The sequence below is a fragment of the Chaetodon auriga genome, chromosome 11 (genome assembly GCF_051107435.1).
Source record: "Chaetodon auriga isolate fChaAug3 chromosome 11, fChaAug3.hap1, whole genome shotgun sequence".
Lineage (NCBI taxonomy): Eukaryota > Metazoa > Chordata > Actinopteri > Chaetodontiformes > Chaetodontidae > Chaetodon > Chaetodon auriga.
Window position 1 is genome coordinate 3173118 of NC_135084.1, and position 21629 is coordinate 3194746.

Sequence of the window (21629 nt, forward strand, 5' to 3'; positions counted from 1 at the left end):
ACTTGATTGTTTTTTATATTTTCAATGATTTGTCAGTCAACTTTTCTCTGTCTTTGTTGTGCTTTTTAATTTTTTTGTGTTTTGTTTGGTTGTGTATGTTTTTTGAGTGTAGGGTAATGCATGGGTTGGAGCAAGTGGAGGATTCTTCCTCTGCTCGTGTTGTTTTTGCAGTTGATACAGTAAAAATCATTTTCAACACACAATTCTGGATTCTTGAGAGCTGGTGACTGGTGGCTGGTGACTATTCATACCCTACTGACTAGTGAGTAGTTGAGAATCTGATGAACTGCTTAAGCTGTTTTGAACACAGTGTTCATGTTTTCCTACCAGCTGCTCATACATTTACGCTAATCAAATTGTGTTGACTGAAGATATCTGTTCAAACTCCGAACCGTAAGTGAAGGCAACAAGTAGATACATACATGGAGCATGCACATAACTAATCAGTAACCTGTTTTTGACCTCACACTCTTACATGTTAGTGTGTCTGTCACCTGTGTGTTTCCCATTCCTACGTGGACAAAAAGGCGTCTGACTATATAAAGAAGTGCAGGGGTAGTTCACTACCCTGTTGTGTGGCCTTGAGGTGAGTACACAGCATGATCCCGATCACATCTTTGTTTCACTTCTCTACGAACAAAATTTCTCATGTGTGTCATCTCATGTGCATGTCCAACAGATGGCACAGATGTGGAGTTTAGGTCTGCTCTGCTTCCTCATTGGCACATCATATGGTGAGCTGACTTTGATCTTTGTGATTCAGTTTTCTTTCAGTGGCATGTTTTGTTTGTTTCATGCATGCTTCCTTTTTTGTTTCCCTTTAAATAGCTTTAAATTTGCTAAAATCATCATAGGCTGTATGTAGGCGTCATTTTGTGTTGCTGGTGCTGGCACAGCTTTTAGATGCTATTGCCCTCTCCATTAACGTACTTGTTTGGTAACCAATTAAAATCGTAGCTTTTAACATGCATCTGTGCTCTCCATGTCCACAGCTGCCGAAGTCTGTTTTGATGAGCTGGGCTGCTTTGATGACCTGCCTCCCTGGGGGGGCACCGCTCAGAGACCAGTCATTGTCCTGCCTTGGCACCTCGAGGAGATCGGCACCCGCTTCCTCCTCTTCACCCAGAGGAACCGCTACTACCAGGCAAGGGAAAGTTTGATTTTCTTTTGCTTAACAGTTCAACTTCAGTGCTGCACAGATGGCAACCTACTGCAGCAGTGCCACTCACCACTGAGCTTTCTCTTTTAGTTTCTTTAAGTTGATGTGTTTTTTAGAATTTAGAAGTACAATCACTCTTTTTAATTTATTTGTGCATTATGGACACTAACCTCACTGATATTGCCCTGGTCTCTCTACTGGTTTCTGTATTGTTTCCAATCATGTACGGCGATCCGTACATACCTCTCAAACACAGGCAGCCAACTGTCACTCGCACAGTGAAAACATGGTCCAACTAGGCTGATGCGGCTTTGAAGGACTGTTTTGATACAACTGTGTGGGAAGTACTTTGTGATGCTCATGGGAAGGACATTGACATTCTCACTCACTGTATAATGGACAAAATCAAATTCTGTGTGGAGAATGCTGTACCTACAGTGTTTTTCCAACAGCAAACACTGGATTACTCCTACATAAAGGCTCTTCTCAAGGAAAAAATGGGGTCATTAGGTCAAGAAACAAAGAGGAACTGAAGAATGTGCAGAGAGAACTGAGGAGGAGAATCAGGGAGGGAAAAAACAGGTGCAAGAGGAAAATAGAGAAACAGTTGGAGCAGAACATCAGTAGAGTCTGGAGGGGCCTTTAAACCAAGGAGCCCAACTCTGAGCTTGTTGGTGAATGATCTGAACTTTTAATTTAATTTGATCAACTGTCTGCCCCTTCCCATGTCCAGGCCTCTCTGCTGCAACCCCCATAGTCTGCATGCCTTGTGTCCTGCCCCACCTCCATTCCCCTTTTGACCACATTCAACTCACAGCCACCCTGTGCATCCACTGCATTTCCTGTCCAATGCCCCAACCCAATGGCCTAACATGTATGCTGTGCGGTGGGCCGCCACCAGACAGCATGCATCATGGACAACCACACCAACTTCCCACAGTATGGGAGTATACAGTAGTGTGAGTGTGACATGGTTGTCTGCAGCATGGGGACCCTGGAGGGAGCAGTCCAGGCTCCCTTCCAGGGAAATCTTAAGAGGTGGTAGTGGCAGGTGCAAAGAATCACAACCTGAACCAGTGAGCATCCAGGAAATAAACACTGAAATGTTGGAATCCAAGAAGTACCTGGGTGTTCACCTGAATAATAAACTCTACAGGAATACAAATGCACAATATAAGACCCAAGCAGACTGTATGTGTTGAGGAGACTCAGGTCTTTTGGAGTGCAGTGAACACTCCAGAGGACCTTTTTTGACATTGTGGTGGCACCAGACATCTCCCATTTAGTGGTCTGCTGGGTCAATGGCATCTCGACTGCTCACAAGAAGAGTTTATGACAGAATGCTTAACACCCGCTCTGGCCTGGGATGCCCCCTCAACCTAATGGAGGTCCCATCCCATGCAGGACATTGACAGCACCTCTTACTATTGCGCTATCTCCTTTGCTGCTGTTACACTGCAAATCTCCCCACTGTCAGATTAATAAAGCATTTTATATTATCTCATCAAAGAGATTGCTTTCTAACACAATTTCAGTGTAAGTGATGAGAGACAGAATTCACAGCCCTTATTCTGTGCTAGAATGCATACATAATTTCAGATAGGTCAGTGTGGAGCTTCAGCACTTTGAGTTAGATAAATCAAATGGATTATATTCACAAAGTTTCAGTATGAAAGAACAATTTCAACCATTAATGCTTTTAATGTACATTTGGGCATACAAGTATTATATCAAACTCAAAAATATCAATCTACCCTTTAAGCACTAAATTGCGTCTCTGTTAAAACTGTTAGGAGATCAAGACTGATCGAAGTATCGAGGCATCAAACTACAGTGGGTTGAAAAAGACTCGATTCATCATTCCTGGTTATTTGGAAAAAGGAGATGAGGACTGGCCACAGGAGATGTGTAAGGTAAGAAAGCACACACTGAAAAACTCTGTCAAGGGTGTTATTTGAAAAAATAGTAGATTCTATGGACAGACAATAATCAGGAAGCTTCACAGACAGTTAAGCTGTGGGTATGTTACTGGAAATTTTTAGGAGGCCCCCGGCCAGAAGTGAATGTCCCTTTTGACCCCCTCATTTAATTAATTTGTGGTTATCTGTTGGACAGATTTGTTTAGGAATAAGCACTTTGTAAGCACAAGAAGGCTCAACAAAGAGGGTTTCAAGGTGGCCTTAGTTACATTCGAAGCACCATATGGGAACCGTGTAAGTTACTGCATTTTCCATAACATGGTCCAGGTATCATTTCACAATAAAGGTAAATGAAGAGGGAAAATGTGGAAAAGAAACCAAGGCTTCACACTAAAATATGAGCTGATACTTATCAAGCAAAGGGAATTAGAAATTAAAGCCTGTTTCTAATATAAGCCTACTTCAAATAAAGCCTGTTACCTTCTGCAAGTTGAGTTAAATAAGGGCTTCAGCCACTGTTTATTTATGGTGTTTATGCTTTCTCCTCATAATTTTGCTTGGCCTCTGCAAGCAGTTTGTTATAATACTCTGTCCATTGAAAGTCTGTTGCCATCTATATATGAACCACCAAACAGAACATGGCGATGACCATTACATTGTAAGCAGTCAATTAATCAGAAGCCTTCAGTCTTCAGATAGTAGCTTCGAAGAGCAGCGTAATATTTTGTCCTAGTGTGCAACAGATTTAGACTGTGTGGTAGTCAATTGGTGGAACAGCTGTAAAAGCCAGTGAGAATGTAAACTCAGGACTTCTCATGCCTACACTGCAAAAAGTGAAAGTAAGTAAGATGAAGTATCTTAAATCAAGGCAATATATGCTTGTTTTTAGTCTGGCAAGAAATAACTTCTTACTGGCTGGTTTATGTTTGATCATTTCACTTCTGTCAAGATTTGTTTGTCCTTAATTATCTTAATAAGACATTATAACTTGCTACTGAAAGTTTATTACTGTTTCTAACTTAATGCTTGAAACTCGAATTTCCATAATTATAAAGTTGTTTAATCAACAAAGTATAAAACTGCTTTGCTTAAGCTTTCAGACTGGTCACTAGTCACTACTTTTTAGATGAGGTTCTTTGATACTAGATATTTTTCACTTGGTAAATGAAATTTCTCTGTCCTGTTGGTAGATACTCGCTTATTTTAAGTAATATTTCCCCAATTAATTTACTGTTTGTTTTTTTTTTCTTGTTTTCAAGATATTAGTTTTTGCAGTGTATTGATTTTGAAAGAGCAACAGCCAATGGCAAAACTCCAACACTCGTCAGGCCAACAGTGTAACTTCATCACTCACTCACTCACTCACTCACTCACTCACTGACTCACTCAGTCAGGGACAGACTTTCAAGTTTATAAGGCTGAAAGTTATCAATTTTATCAGTTTGGTAGGACGATCATTTCATTCTGCTTCCCACTGCTCTTGCCTTCAGCATATGAACACAATTCCAGTCCAGTTTTCTCAAATCCTTCAAGTGGCAGTCTCAAAGATTTCAGTCATGGTTGATTTGGCAACACCAAACATTTGCTGTTACCTGGTGGTAACAGCAAATGTGATTAAATACTACAGGTCACAAAATTCTGGGGCAGCAAAACAAACTATTGTTGTATTAATAAAGACAAGGGACAGCAGGGCACAGAAACTGAAGGGAGTTTGTTACCTTGCTGAGAAGGTGGAGGTTTGCAGCCTGTCGCCTGCAGCTCTTCATCTACATTAACAGCTCACTGTGGCTGCTCCCTCTAATTTCATTACTCCCTGCAATATTTCCAACTGATCTGCTATCAAAAAATGCTAGAAACGACTGTTGTCTTGTTTTATCTCTAACAGCGGGCAGTGTCAGTCTCATTAACACACTGCATTTCTACGACTTCCTCATAATAAAATAACTCATGTTGCGCCAGTTAAATGCTTTTAATGTGAAGCTGTAGAACTAGGAAATATTTAGTTGGCATTAGCAGTTACTTAATGTGGCCATTTTTCTGGGAATGTCAAGACTGAGTGACTGAGTATTGTAATGTTACAAATACATAATTAATGGAGAGTGGGCCATAGGCTCAATCACCATTGTTTTACCTCATTCAGACATTTATTTCAATGAAAATCTTCAAGACAATAATTTTAAAGGGTCAGTTCGCCTAGATTACAAAACACTTCACTTTAGCGGTATTCATCCATGTAAAAAAAAAAACAAAAAAAACCAGTTCCTACTTTTCAGACCCTGCCCCAGTCTGCCAGACCTTCACCTTTTAATATCAACCTGGACAAGAGTTAAGTTTAGTTCAGTTTACTTTTCCTTTTTTTTTTTTTTTTCATTTTAAATTATTGAGAAATTAGTTCATGATTTTTTCCCTGGTAGGCCAGTGATTATTGGATGAAAGAAGCCCATGTATTTCCTGTCTTTCTCCTAAATTTTGAAATCGTTCACCTGTCAATGTCATCCCATTCAGCTGACTTTTAAAATACTTCTCAAGCCTCACTTAGGTATGATTTTATTAACTGATGTTCTTGCTCTTTTGTTTATGTATTTCTTCATTCTTTTTTTTTTGCCTGTTTGCTATTTCGTACTACACTTCCTTTCTATGATAGTGAGGCACCTTGTAGCTTTTGCTGTATGATTAATCTCTAGGAATTTACTTAATATGAGTTAGTAAGAAAACATGTTTATGTAAATTGGGTGATCTGACTCTTTAACCCTGTTGCATAAAACTTGTTGCTGGGTCCAGGTTATGCTGAAGTGGGAGAATGTGAACTGCATTGCTGTGGAGTGGAAGAAAGGTGTGAAGACTCGGTATGCCCAGGCTGCCAATAACGCCAGGGTGGTGGGTGCCCAGGTGGCATCCATGATCACATTCCTCATGGTAAATATAGCACTTAATTAACTGTCAGACACTGGTGTCATGTAGGCGTAGGTCACAACTACAAGAACAGTTGTGCTCTCTAGATAAATTACTGGTAGACGGGTGACAGAGAAAAAACTATGAATTTCCTTTCTATAAGGAAGTGACATTTTGGGAAGGACTTTTTATTGCTGATTCCTTGTACAGAGTTAGGCATGTTTTTAAACTTTTGATAGAAGTCAACTAGCAGTGTCCCCCTGCTTTTATTTTTTATTTGAAGCTAGGCTAAAATATCCAATCAGACTCCCAGTAACACAGCATACAAACCAATTTCCCTAACTATTGGTCAGGTTCCTGTAAAGGAGTATTACAGCAGTTTATTATTGTGTTTCCTTTCCTTTTCCTTTCCTTCCTGGGGTACTTTCAAGAAACAGATTTTAAAAAACAAAAGGCAGGTGCTGTTTGCACCCAGGTGTCCATAGCCAAAAATGCTGACCATGTAGTTTTGTTGCCTAAACATAAGCAAATTACAACTGAAAACTGAAAATAATAAGTCATCTAAGTTAAAACAAAAATTAATTAAAAATTGAGCATTGACTTGTGGTTTCACACAGGACTCCAACCCCAGGCTCCTGGGTGAAAGTCCTGTGTTTGACTCATCTATCAGAACCTTCTCACCATGCCGCTCTTCATTCTATGTCACCTGGTCACCAGTGTAAACAGCCAAATAGCTATTTATATTGTAAAGGATGTAGAACGCATGTGGAAAGTTTTCAGAGCCTTACATGTTTTACACTTTTTTTTTTAATGTTTCAGACTCATCTTAAAATGGATTAAAAAAAATTCTCATCAACCTACATACCATACTCGAAAAGAGTTTTCATAAATTTATTAGAAATAAAAGACTGAAATGTCTTATTTACATTTTGTATTGAAACCCATCACTTAGTACTCAACAAGCTCTGTATTTTATTTGTTTGCTCATTCACCTAGTTTGAAATCTGTGTCAATTGTCGGGCTGAACAACAAGAACCACAAACAACTTTCACTTAATAGGAATATTTCTTTTCATGTTGTTATTTCACCCATTAACTTTAATAATGCATACAAGGATCAGGGTGCAGCAGGCAAATCAGGAAGGCAGGAGACAACAGACCTGAAGCTCAGGTAAAATAGGATTAGGCAGGTTCAGAGACAACAAGACAAAATTGTAGAGAACTTTGAGAGTCTGCCAACCGTAGTATCACTATGACACATGGAATGAAAGGTGAAATGAAAAAAATGAAAGGTAGAGTGACGGACAAGGGTCTTTCTACTGCAGGCTACAGGTATAGTTGATGAGTGGATTGGCAGTAGGTGTGCAGGTGAATAGGTGAAAAGATGAAATTCAGTTGCCTTGCCTTGATTGAAACAGACACATTGATACACACAAACAGAGAGAGACAAACAGGAAACACTTTGGATGGGAAAACAGCAGAAACACCAGGGATGAGGGCTGAATCCTGCTAGGGCCTCACATCAGGTTTGATACGAGCTACATAATTTCAACTATTCCGAAAACATTTACTCAAATTGATTCCAGTGTTCAGAAGACACCACAGTCATATTCTGTTTTTTTCCAATAATGAATTCACAATCATTAATAAATACACATACAAATAATGAGTAAATAATACAAAGACATCCAGCGAGCTAGACCGCCTACAGTTTGCACAGTTTGTGTGGAGGAAGCAGTCATCTACCTGCTCCATCGATCTCTTTCTCACCTGCAAACCACTAGAACACAGTGAAGATCATATTTTTTGACTTCTCTATTGCTTTCAACACAATCCAACCATCACTGCTCAGGGGGAAGCTGGAAGGAGCTGGAGTTGACTGCCTCCTGGCTGAGTGGACCATGAACTACCTCACCCACAGACCACAGTGTGTGAGGCTTCACAACACACATCCAGAAGTTCTCCAATGATACAGCCATCATTGAACATGTATCACAGGGGAATGACCTGGAATACAGGGAGCTCATAACCAACTTTGTTGCCTGGTGTGGACTGAACCGCCTAAACACCAGCTAATCAAGGGAGATGGTGATAGATATCCGAAGGAAAGTGCCGCAGATTGCACCGGTCAGCATCGAGGGTTTGGACATTAAGATTGTGGATGTGTACAAATACTTGGATGTTCACCTTAATCACAAGCTGGACTAGACAAACAACACAGATGTCTCATACAGGAGGGGCCAAAGTTGTCTCCACCCTCCACAGAAGACTGAGGTCCTTTAGAGTATGTAGGTCATTGTCACCGCAGTCATCTACTGGCTCTACCGATCTCTTTTAGCCCCTGGAGAACACTGGGAGCACAGTGAGGGTCATCATCAGCTTTGTCAAATGGTGTGAACTGAACAACCTGCACATAAATGCCAGCAATACAAAGGAGATGGTGATAGATTTCTGCAAGAAAGTGCCACAGACTACACCGGTGAACATCCAGGGTTTCAACATTGAGATCATGGGGGAGTACAAATACCTGGGTGCTCACCTCAACAACAAGCTCCACCTGCTAAGACGACTGAGGTCCTCTGGAATATGTAGAACACTGTTAAACACATTTTAGGACTTTGTGGTGGCATCTGCAATTTTCTACGCAGTGGTCTGCTGGAGCTGTGGAAGCTCTTATACAAAGTGGTTAAAGGATATATTGTATGTTGTATGTATGATAGTGTGCTCAATTTGAATTTAACATGCATGTTGCATGATGCAGGGCAACTACAAGCAGAAGGCTGATAAGTTCCATATTATCGGACACAGCCTTGGAGCTCACGCTGCAGGAGATGCTGGTAGCAGGATCCCAGGCCTCGCCCGCATCACAGGTAAACCTGCTGCAGCACTCATTTCTCAATAGTCACGCCCGTAGGATTAAGAGACAGCACACTTTTCAAATGACTCAAAAATATGCTTTTTTTTGAAAGTATAATCTATTATTTAAGTGATGTATGTAGGTTTTTTTGAATTTCAGAAACAGAATATTTTGTATTATTGCATTTTGTGTGTAACTAATATCCAATATTGTTACATTTAATTTACTTACATTGATTACCAGCTTGACACTGACACCAGTCCAACATATTTGTAAAACCACATATGAGTCTATAGTTAAAAATAAACAAATAAACTCTTCCAATACCTAGTGCATTGTTGTATATGTGTATTTAGATGCACATTGTAGGTATGACCCGGGCAAATCAGTGCAAGTTAGTGTATATCAAAAGGTTTTTTGTGAAGTGTTTTTAAAAACTGTTCATAATTTCATACTACGTCGCCACACATGCAATGAATACTAATACCAACAGAACAAAAACCCCTTATTGGTCGACTGTGCAAGCAGGTTATTATGACCCATTACATTTCTTGTTAGACGGCCACCTCTAGTGGTTGTACTACTTATGATGGGACAAAACGAGTAAGTCAGGTGAAGTAGTATAAAGAGCAAGGGAGTCCGCATGTGGAGGAAGATGGTTTGTATGGATGGGTCCAACAAACACAGGACTTTCACCCAGAAGACCACTATTCATGTGCTGGGTGAAAGTGAAAGTCAATGTTAAATAAAGTACATAACAGTAAACATAGTTATTTTAACCCATATTCAACCCTTTTCTTAAACCTACCTAAACTATATACTTTTGTTGCCTAAACTTAACCAAGAAGTTCTGGTGGCTGAACCTAAGCAAATTAGTATGTTATTGAAATGCTGGAAGTTCCAGCATTTCAATAACATACTAATTTTAACTGAGGCCATGATCTTTTGCTAAACCTAACCAAGTAGTTTTGGTGCCTGAAACTAAGCTAATTGCAAGTGTTTCACAATGTTAACCACATGAGGATGATGGTCTGTTAATGGTTTTCTCCATTGATGACATACATCGTTTTGGTAGTGGTCATGTATACCGTTTTAGGAGTCATTGGCAATCAACCTATTCAGTTGTTTAGATATGTCGATGTGTTGAATACCCCCAGAGACACAGCATAAATCAACTACAACACACAGACAGCACCATTTTATCACTTTACCTTCTGGTTAAAAGACAGTCTGGACTTTGCTTATTTTGAATTGTTATGTCCTTTGGGATATTACTAACCCAAACCCTAACCCTAACCCTATACTATTATTTTATTTTGGCAACCAGGTGAATCTACAGCATCTTAAATTTGAAAAGATGCAAAGGATGTTCAGTTCAGTCCATCATGGGATTTAGGTTGCTGAGACAGCTGATTTTCTACAATGGAATCTGTCCTGTACATGTCTGATTATTTGACAATGACAGTGTTTTTAGAAATTAGGGTTAGGCTTACAGCAATGAGATCAGATAGACCACAGGGGCTTCCACTGATCCCTCTGTGTTCTCACTCTTTCTTTCTCTGCTTAGGACTGGACCCAACTGAACCTTACTTCCAGGGCACTGATGTCTCTGTCCGTCTGGACACCAGCGACGCCACCTTTGTGGATGTCATTCACACTGATGACCTTCCTTTCGACTCCAAACTTGGTACATGTCACTGTCGATCCCAATGAAAGAGTCAATGTTACTCACTGTCTTTATCAACAATATTCAGTGCTCTTCAAAAAACATTCAGCCAATTTCAATTAACCATCTATGTGCCATTTTTCACTGTTGCCAAATGGAGATGAAAGTAAGGGAACTGAGGCTTGATCATTCTTATCAAATTTTGGTCAAATCTCAATAAATCATAATCAGAAAACGATTTCTGTCTCCATCCTCTCAGGTCTGGGCATGTCACAATCAGTGGGCCACATTGACTTCTACCCCAACGGAGGAGAGCTGATGCCTGGCTGCTCTGCCAACAAAGGCAAACCCACTGACCTGGATGCCATCTGGGAGGGTAAGATAATACACTAACATATTTGACATGGAAATGCAATGATCACTATGATGAGTTGGTATTTTTTCTGCTATCCAGTCAAAAACTGCAGTTCCTCACACTCAGTCAAGCCAGCTAGTTGGTTTTCTTTCCAATGTGTAGTTGTTAATGCTGGTTCAAATGGAAAACAAGACAATAACAAAAATCAAACAAAAAACAATCACAAGGCACACATGGTTGTCTGCTTTGCACAGTCATGCAGATAACCATAAACTAACAGTACAATAACCCTAATCCAGAGTCCAAAAATACTCTTTCCATTAAAATAAGAGTGCAACAAGATTAGGCTGAAAGCTAATATATGGCTGGACCATGTTCGGTCAGCAGTAGTGTCTATCATATGAATTGCTGGTCAATTTATTGTTAAGGTGTACTGATGTAGCACATGACAAATGGCATGGTTAAGATAAGTTTGAGTCAAAAAATGTTAGAAATGCAGTTGCAAGAACAATACTTTCACTCAAGATGTTTGGTTTGGTTTTTTGTATAATTGTAATTCTAATTATTCTAATGACCTGCTATCTCCCTGTGCTCTTTCATTAATTTCTATCCACAGATGTCTGTCATGTCTCAATGCTTCACTCTGTAGTGACTGTTTTATTTGAGTGGTTATTTTGGGAGCTTCGACTGTGTGCCCTTCTTTTGCCTCTCTGTGTATGGAGAGCTACTTTGTCTCTGACTCTGCTCTATGCTGGGCTGTTAAACTGCCCTGCTTCCCACAGTAGTAGGTTTTATGCCATTTTCCTGTTTCATTCTTGCAAGGTGAGTATAAAGTATTGTGCTGTCTCTGTGCCATCTGTGTGCTTATGATATATTGTGATGGGCCACTGTGCTATGTCAAGGTATGGACTGGATACTGATTTCTCGTGAAGTGGTTGTGTGTTGTGGATGTGGACATGTGCCACATCCTGCATCACCAGTATCCCACTAGTGATAGCCTTAGACAGTGAAACGTTTATGAAACAGAACTTCAGGTATGTACTGTAGCTCAACATTCTATGAGAGGAGGTGCTGTCCTCTGTGCTGTTGGCCCCCACTGGTTCCTTTAACTAGAGCCCACATATTCACAATTAGAAATTGTACATTCAAATCTTTTGTGTAAATTCAATTACTTCAGTTTCTCCGTGGTAAGCCTTAATATGTCTCTTCAGGTTTGTGGTGTTCTCTGACTGTGCTCATTGTGTGCTGCTGGGGCAGTCATGACAACTGCTGCATAGAAAAAAAAGTCTCCTCTTTTTTATCAATGAAAATAAAGAGAGATTATTGTATCTTTTTTTCGTTGATGAACATATTTAGTCATAGTTTAATACAAAAATGTACTGGTACACAAATTAGACAAATGTCCCAATTTGGAAAATTCTTTTGTTGCAGCAGCAGGTTAAACGAAACACATAAACATAGAATAAAACTGAGAGAAAAGAGTGTTCTTAAAAAATACAATTAAGTATATAAACATAGAATAACAGCAATTCTGAAAATATAACTAAGTATGTAAAATATATAAAATATAACTAAGTGTATAAACAAATATTAACATCAGTTCTTAAAGAGAGAGCGAGCCAGAGCTATTAAGTACATACCAGAAAAAATATGTGCAAGTTGCAAGTTTCAAGTGATAAATAAATGTAAACAATAAACAGTACTGTGCAATATTGCAGTAGTGCAAATGATATGTAAACATTGAATATTGGGGTTTGTGATGTTGGTAGATTAACTGTTTAAATTACTGTTGTACAGTGTGATGGCTTGGGTGTGTCTGTCCATGAGGTGGTGAAGAGGATGTTCAGGGTTATTCATGATGGATAATAGTCTGTCCAGTGTCCTCCTCTCCACCACCTCCTCATAAGTGTCTAATTGAAGCTAATAATGGAGCCGGCCTTCCTGATCTATTTGTTCAGTCTGTTGGTGTCACCGACTCTGATGCTGCTCCCCCAGCACACTGCAGCAAAGAAGAGTGCACTGGCAACAACAGACTGGTATCTCCAACATCTTGCTGCACATGTTGAAAGATCTGATCCTCCTCAGGAAATAGAGTCTGCTCATCCACTTCTTGTGAACAGTGTTGATGTTAGTTTTCCAGTTCAGTCTGTTGTTGAGGTGCACTCCGAGGTATTTGTAATACTACACCACTGCGACATCCTCCCCCAGAATGCACAGTGGTTGTGTGGTCATCCTGTTCCTTCTGATATCAATAACCATCTCCTTGGTCTTGGCCACGTTAAGCAGCAGGTGATTTCTACCAGACCATTCCACAAAATCGTCCATCACTGCTCTGTATTCCTCTTCTCATCCATCCTTTGTACACCCCACCACAGTTGAGTCATCCGAACTTCTGTAGGTGGCACATTGAGGAGTTGTACGGGGAGACTGTGACGCTCCTGCACTACTTTCCACAATCTCATTACAGTGACATTTTGCTTTGTGTTACCTCTAAAACTTACACTACCTTGTAGTAGTATGATTGTACATATCACTTTTGAATGCTTATCACTTGATATTTTGAAGCAAAGCTACATTTTAGAGGATATCCTCATTCTGAAAACAGCCAAAAAGGGTTAGCATGTGTCAGTGCTGTGCTAATGGCTTCATATTCCCCAGTCTTATTCTGTTCTGGGGGTACCCAAAATGCAATAGTGCCCTCTTGTGTTCTTAATTACAATTAGATTTTTTCCCAGCCTTCTACATAAGGATTAATGATTCCTCTGTCACTAGACATCTGACACCTCAGGACATGGGTTACTTGTCATTGATGAATGTCAGCAAACTAATCTACAAACCCTACTTGGTATGCAATGTACCAACCGACAACACAGAACAACAATCATTCATCTACTTTCTGATCGGTCTCAATTCACTAAATTCAAGGTTGTTGATGCATGGTTTCTAATTTGAAAAAAAAAAACAAAAACAAAAACTAAAATGTAGCTGTTACTTTACTAGAACATGATATGACCTTTGATATTCTACTTTGATATGCTGTTCAAACTACACAGCCAGTGTTCTGAAGTCTATAGGCTTCACAGGCATACTTTCTATACATAACACAATGACTCATACATCCTATTTTCTCAACCATGCAACTTACAATGCAGACTCTCTGTGGAATATTGGAGCTGCCCCAATGGAAAAATCGTAAAGAAACCCCAGGCAGAGTTATTCCAATCTGAGAAAATATTTTCTAATATGGATGACGACAGCCCTCTGTTGAAATGTACCGCTGAGTACCAAGGCTCAAGTGGCAGCATTGGTGCCATGCCTGGGTCTAGGAGGGGGTTGGGGCGGTGGAGGGCAGGGGGATTGGGAATTGGCACAGCTGAATCTGCCACTTTTGATCGTATAGATAAGATAGGGAGAGTGGGAGCCAGGGCTGCATAGCTGGAGGTCTTTGAGTGCCTAGTGTTTACCCTGTGCTAGCAGAGAAAACAGCAGAAGCCATGACCTCTTTCTATGTTTGTCTCTCCCTAACACTCTCTCTCTCTGTCGAACATTCTGACTCTGACACTGAGATTCTCCTTATTATTACTTTCAAACCATAACTTCCTCCTAATCCTCCTGGTGAATTCGAAATTCTAGCAGGGGATTTCTTTCTATTTTTAAATGTAATTCTCTCTTACAGTTGACAACTACTCAATCTTCTAAACGGTCATTTTCTTCTGATGCTCAGTGATGACCCCAATCAGAAGGTCATGAGTTCACACTTTGCTGTCTGAAATTCAAGTCTCAAATCTGTGTTCATGTCTTTCTCCTTCCCTTACCCTCTTTAACACGGGCTCTCTGGCTTCTTCACCTCTGTCATAATCTGGTCCAATCTTTTCCCAGGTACCGTGAAGTTTAATGCCTGCAACCATGTCCGAGCACACCAGTACTACAGCGAGAGCATAGTCAAACCCCAAGGCTTTGTAGGATTCCCCTGCCCTGACAAGGACACTTTTGCTGCTGTAAGTCTTTGGTTACAGACTGTTAAAGTTCCAGTAGTACCTGACCACATGGTTATTTTTTACAGGAATGACATATTGAGACATTAATAGCCCATATTGCACATTTTGTGAACATCTTCGTTGGTTGGGGCGTCTTCAAAATCTTTTTAAATGTTTAAAAGTTGACCTGGACATGTTTAGCCATGATAGGATCAGGTAGAATTCTCTAAATGCAAGAAAAAAAAATAGCTTCATGGTCCCTTTCTTATCTCCTGTAGCCTACAGATACAGATACAGATACAGATACAGAAAAACTTTATTGTCCCCTACAAAAGTAGTGGAAATTCGTCTTTGACGTGCTCACACGTGTGCATAAAATAACACAAGTAAAAACACAGTTCAACATAAAAACAGCAACACAATAAATAAATACAGTGCAGTACATACAACGCAGAATTAAAAAACGATTTTACAGTGTGTTGTTGATGATATTGATGGCGGATGGGATGAATGATTTTTTTGCTAAATAATAACCTCACTGCAATAAAAAATTCATCCTAAATAAAAAGAAGGTAGATACTGTCACTACAGATAAGTCAGTTTGGAATAATAAACGCAGTAAAGCATCAGTACCCTCAACTTGTAGAATATTTGAGTTAATATAGCCTTCATGGTTGCTTTCTACCAGCTGACCTTATGGCATATATCTTCTTAGTACCTGTCAGACCAGAAAGTGCCACAAGGAAATTTATTCTTGAGTGACATAATGACAACATGCAGGTCTAGTTGGAAAGCTACTGTGGCTGGTAAGCTAACCAGTAACATGCTATTGAGCTGGTTATGTGCTAGCACTAGCCAGTCACAACAGCGAGCCAAGGTAGCGTGCTTGACTTAAAAGATGTATTTGTACTATTAACTCCTGTCTCGTGACCGACTTAAAATCATCTTATGTCCTTAATTTAAAAAGTAACTTGGGGCTATCAGATGGTCTCAGACAAGAGAAGGGCTGAAGAAGGAGAAGGGGCCCATGTCTCCACTGTTCCAGCATGTGTATGGTTCTACCACCTGTTGCTGTTTGACACTGATATGGCTGTGAACCATTTCTTTGGTTTTAGAAGTCAATTCAGCAAGATTGGACTTTTGTTGCAGCGGAGGGGGCGATGTAAATGGGCTTCCCTCATGTCTTCCATGGGGAGGGCTTGTATCTGCAGCTGTTCGCGTTAATGACAGTTTATCCCTGCTTTGGACACATGTCCCCGATCAAAGGAGGCCCGGGGAGCGCCAAGCATGACCTCATATGACTATGTCCCTGTTGAGAGATGACAGCACCTCCTTGTCGTTCACCTCGTAAACACTCCCTGGTGTTATTCCTGCAGCCATAGCTGACAGCCGCAAAGTCAGCCTGTTCCCACACAGTGACTTATTGCGAAACTATTGCCATTCTTCACCTTCATATTTATAAGGTGGCAATCTGCAACATTTTAAAGAAGTCTTTTAAAGAAGTTTTTTCCCTCCCTATTCAGTGATAGAGGACTTACACTCAATCACAGGGTGAGCTCATTCTTCACACCTAACTATATCCTTGTCTTCACAGGGAAAGTGTTTCCCATGTGCAGACAACAAATGTCCTCTGATGGGCCACTATGCTGACAGGTTCGCTGTGACTGATAGCATTTCAAAGATGAAGTATTTCCTCAACACAGGAAGTTCAAATCCTTTTGGCTGTAAGTACACTGCTCTTCCTGTCCTGGCAAAAATAAAACTGTGACTTACACTTACACTGTGAAGAACCACTGAAACCTTCATGCCTTTTCAAAAACGCATTATCATCCATTAAAACAAGGCTATTTTAATAACATCCTGAAAGATAGTTCTTGTAAGTGTGAGTGTTATCTTTCTTTTGTGTGGACCTCTAGCTATACCAAATTTTCAAGTTTTCACATAGTGGCACGGTGGCGCAGCAGGTAGTGTGCGTGCCTCACAGCAAGAAGGTCGCTGGTTTGATCCCCAGGTCGGGCAGGGCCTTTCTTTGTGAAGTTTGCACGTTCTTCCCGCATGGGTTCTCTCCAAGCACTCCGGCTTCCCCCCAGAGACCAAAAACATGTTCCTTAGGTTAATTGGTGACTCTAAAATCGTCCTTAGGTGTGAGTGTGAGTGTGAATGGTTGTCTGTCTCTATATGTTGCCCTGCGATTGACTGGCGACCGGTTCAGGGTGTACCCCGCCTCTCGCCCATTGACAGCTGGGATAGGCCCCCCCCCCCACAACCCCGAAAGGGATAGGCGGAATAGAAGATGAATGAAGTTTTCACATTTTTTTGAGCATTACGCATTACACACTTTTATACCAACGTAATTTATACTATTTTATGCTATACATTATCCTGTCAAAATATTAAGTTATAGACTACATGTGGATGATCAAGAATAATCTCAACAGTAACGGCATACAGCTGCGCCAAGCCACAGCGGGGAACGTGTGAACCATTAGTCACGAGCTGCATTGCTTAAAGCAAGCTAAGCATTGTCACAAGGTATTCAAGTGAGTTTTGAAAAGTGTTTAAGTTTGTACTTCTTCCATTTTCATTGCTGTTTAGTTATATATAAATGCAGAATAGGCAGGAGAAGGTCGAGTATAAGGCTATTTCCTGGAAGCAGTACATACTAGTGCAGGCACGGTACATACCATACTTAGAAAAGAATTTTTTGCTTGCCAGTATGTAGATTTTCAAGGTTTTCACTCTAACAACAACATGAAAGTAACAGTGTTCTCTGAAAATTCTGTATTTACCAAGATGTTATGACGCTGCATGCCAGAGCTATGACACAATAATGTGACTTAACTATTTCTTTCCATTTCTAGGTTATAGCTTCAAGATTAAAGTGACCTTGGATGGTCCCAGCTGGCCTAACCCAGGCTTCATGTATGTGGCACTTGCCGGAGAGAATGACAGCACCAAGGAGTACAGGCTTCATGTGTAAGAACATTATAACATTGCTCTGTGAAACACACCAGAGTTTAGACTGTGTGACAACACACTGACTGGGGTGAAGTTACTGAAGGGGAGCTGTCTCTTTGTCATAGATATTGTGCTTCTCTTTGCTGACTAAGCCTGAGAATTTGAACAACTGTACCTTCTCTTATCTAATCATGTGACTCCCAGCTGCCGAGATGACAGATATGATCACTGACTACCATTTTACACCTCAGCCAGTGGACTACCGTTTGCCATATGTGTGCATTGTATGCCAACAGCAGAGGCAGCGTTCATTAAGTGTTTTAGACTGCAGTTTTAGTAATAGCCACCAAATTGTTCCTCCACAAAATCTCACTTTGAAAGTAGTTGTAGCCTATTACTATTAGTAGTATGTTAATGTACTAACTGCAATGAAAGTGCAAAATACTTTAATTGCATTAAGTATTATAATACTGCAGTTTGGAATAAGTATATTTCATGAGCAAACATCACATCACCACCAAACTCTGTTACAGTAATGGTGCTCAGATTGCAGTGTCAAAGCCATGCAAGAAGAAAGACTTTCCAATAAAGAACACATCCTTACATTTCATGAAGCGGGTTTCAAGTGTGACATGTTTCTCCAGGGGTACAATGATGCCTGGACGGACCTACGAATTGCTGTTGGATGCTGAGGTAGACGTGGGTGATGTGACAGAGGTGAAGTTTCGTTGGAACAACCATATCTTAAACCCTATGAGACCCAAATATGGTGCATCCATGGTGGAGCTGCAGAGAGGAAGAGACAAGAAGATGTAAGTTTGTCTTTGCTTTGCCAATAATAGTAAATAGCAATCAATAAAAACACTAGTAAAACACTTGTCATGAACCCTTAACTGGTTTTAACATGCATACATACATTCACTGAGCTGTGATATCTTGTTAAAAATGAGTTGTACTGTGCTACTCTGATGAAGTAAATAGACATATTCCCAAGGTGTACTGAGGTTTTAAAAATCATGCTCATGCTCAAATCAGTTTTTATGGATATGGATATGGATACTGCCATAGGATATGAATTTTTCTGATTAGAAACTGCTGTCAATCTAACATTATTTCATTGTATATTTGTTGAAACTACTACATCTGCTTTTTTAAGATTTATTGGATGTTTTCCTATTAATATACTATGAAAATTAGGTAAATTCAGGATGGTACCCGTAATAAATCAAGAAAGCAAAAAACTCTAATCACAAGGGCTAGTGAAACACACCACAAGAATCCATCACTCTAAAAACTGTGGAGCTGTTGGTCCACTAGATGAGAAAGTCTGATGTGATTCTGTAAAGATCACATCATATATTTACTGGCTGCTTGCAGTTTTATAAGGCCATTAGTTCATTTTATCTATTAATGTTTTATGTGAAATGTTTTGTATCCTGAGTTTACACCTTCTGTTGTCGTGAACAAGAGGTGTTAAATTAAAAACTGATTTTATTCATGTTGTCACTGTTGTAGTACAAAAGGAACTAAGAAATGCAAAAAAAAAAAGAGAAAGAAAACAAAACAAATTGTAACAAGCAGCCATTTTAAAAAGCACAAATTGAAATAGTTCCATTTTGATTAAATGAATCTAGATGAATCAAGCTTCATGTTTTCTTGACAAAAAGGTGTTTAGACTTGTGTCCCATTATGTTAATAAGATTACAAACAGTTGTGAATACATTATGTCTGAACAAATACAATTTTAATGAAATGCTTACCCAAAGAAATCTCACACAACAGAACTGCCGGTAAACAAATTGTATATTATATATATTTTTAGATATATAGTTAATATATTTAGAAAATATATTTTTCTTTTCTTCCGACATCACGAAAAAACAATATGTAGTATGAAGTGGTAACTCTTCCCTTTAGCACAATCCGGGCTTGCTGATTTAACGGTGAGTAAATACAGATATGGCCCTAAGTCATTGTTATTATCATTGCTATTACATACACATAAGGATTTTGTCCCTTTTTATGTATTTTATATGTTACACAAACTGTGCAGGAACAAATATAAACTTCATGGCCAATTTAGTAGGCACACTTGTACAATCTAATACAATCCAACGACATTAACAGTTCTGCCATAAAGTCAACTTTACCATAGTTCATCATAGAGTCCATAGTCAGTGATGTACTGTACTGAGCTGCATTATACTGAGTGGGGTTTCTAATATGCTGCCCCTTCCAACATGTGTGTAAATGGGAAGGACAAAAAATTAGGAACACCTCTCAATATATAGTAGTCCAGGACAACATCACTTTAAACTATGATCTCAGTATTAAACATGTAACTCAGTTTCTGATAATGTGGGTTTGCTAAAAAGAAATAGAAAGAGTATTACTCTATAGTGTTATGATACAGAAGTCTTTGGGGGTAAATGTAGACATTTATAAAAACTGATCAACAGAGAGACTTTGTTTCTGTTGTCAAGCTGTGGCAGTGTCCCACACTGCTGTGCTACAGTACATGACATGGACTAGTTTTGGTCACTGGAGGGCAGTATGGGACTGCCCCTAGTGCCCTCTAGTGGTTAGGGAAGGTGGGGGATGGGGTTGAGGTAAGATGGTATGGCTGAGGACATCCTTAGGATTTCTCTGTATGGTATTAACTGATGCTTTGTCATCATTTTCATATCATTACCATACATCTCTCAATAGAAATAAAAACAGTGACGGGGGAAAGATTTTGCTCATGCTAGAACAAAATTGGAACAAAATAATAATGTTAAGATTATATTAATAATATTAATTATTTCTGGAATTATTTGTGTTAATACGTTTTGGTTTGCCAGCCCTCACTGATTCAAAGCTCTCAGTGGACACTCAGATTTATTCCTCAGTGCTAATATAACTGAGCTGCATTAGATACTGTTGTAAAATTGATACTTAAGACAAAATATCAATTGAACATTCTCTTCTACAATGTCTCACTCAGTCTCTTCCCATTTTTATCTCCTCTCTTTTTTCACAGCAACTTCTTCTGTGGGACAGAGAACGTGGTGGAGAATGCCATCCAGTCTGTGCTTCCATGCCAACCTTAACCAGCCACAATCCTCATGTTACTCAGGGTCTTTCAATAAAGATTTTACATTCAAACTTCTTCAGCTCTCTCTGATTTGATCCTTTGTGCTGTTGTACACGATGTAGTGTGATATGATGTCATATGTTGATCAAACAATGAAGGGAGCCCGATGAAAGGGCAGATCAACTCCAAAGTCACTTAAAGACAGCAGACAGGAAAGAATATGCTGATGAGCCCAAAGTGAACGAGCTTTCCTACTGCATGCTTCATTGACCTGGAATATTAGGCATTGTGAAAGAAGAACAAAAGAACACTTCACATACCTATTTCATGACACAGGTGTGTAGGAGAAGGACGAGGTGACCAAAAGTTGCAAACAAGCTCAAGTGTGTAACTTGCAATAATACAGTTATTTGCTTTGCAACATTTTGGTGCTTCATCAGGCAAATGGTTTGTGACAATGAGAACATATCTTAAATGGGGAATGGCTGTATTTCTGCAACCAGTCATATTCTCCACAGGCAAGGAAAGCATGAATACCAAACAAGAATTTACTATATGACAGTCTCCAATATCATATGTAGAGTATCAATAAGCATATAACTATGAGGCCTTGTAATGTACTATGTGCATTGCCATGTTCACTGAATCCATACATATCAGTGATATCGATTTATTATATGGCTATATTGATCTAAGCTGAGAATAAACAAGTCATCATTTTATGACCCTTTAATACTTTTGTGACAGGAGAAGTGTGTGTAATTACAGAAG

General features: G+C 39.6%; 1 protein-coding gene across 1 annotated transcript; it reads left to right on the top strand.

The window, feature by feature from the left end:
• The first annotated feature begins 541 nt into the window (after positions 1–541).
• Positions 542–20874, top strand: LOC143328259 (inactive pancreatic lipase-related protein 1-like). The gene is made up of 13 exons (XM_076743327.1): positions 542–586; positions 680–734; positions 993–1144; positions 2953–3072; positions 5860–5994; positions 8731–8839; positions 10394–10513; positions 10752–10868; positions 14727–14845; positions 16419–16548; positions 17686–17800; positions 18427–18594; positions 20805–20874. Exons 2-13 carry the CDS (start codon positions 680–682, stop codon positions 20872–20874), a joined length of 1410 nt encoding a protein of 469 aa, XP_076599442.1. The 5' UTR covers positions 542–586.
• The last annotated feature ends 755 nt before the right edge of the window (positions 20875–21629 follow it).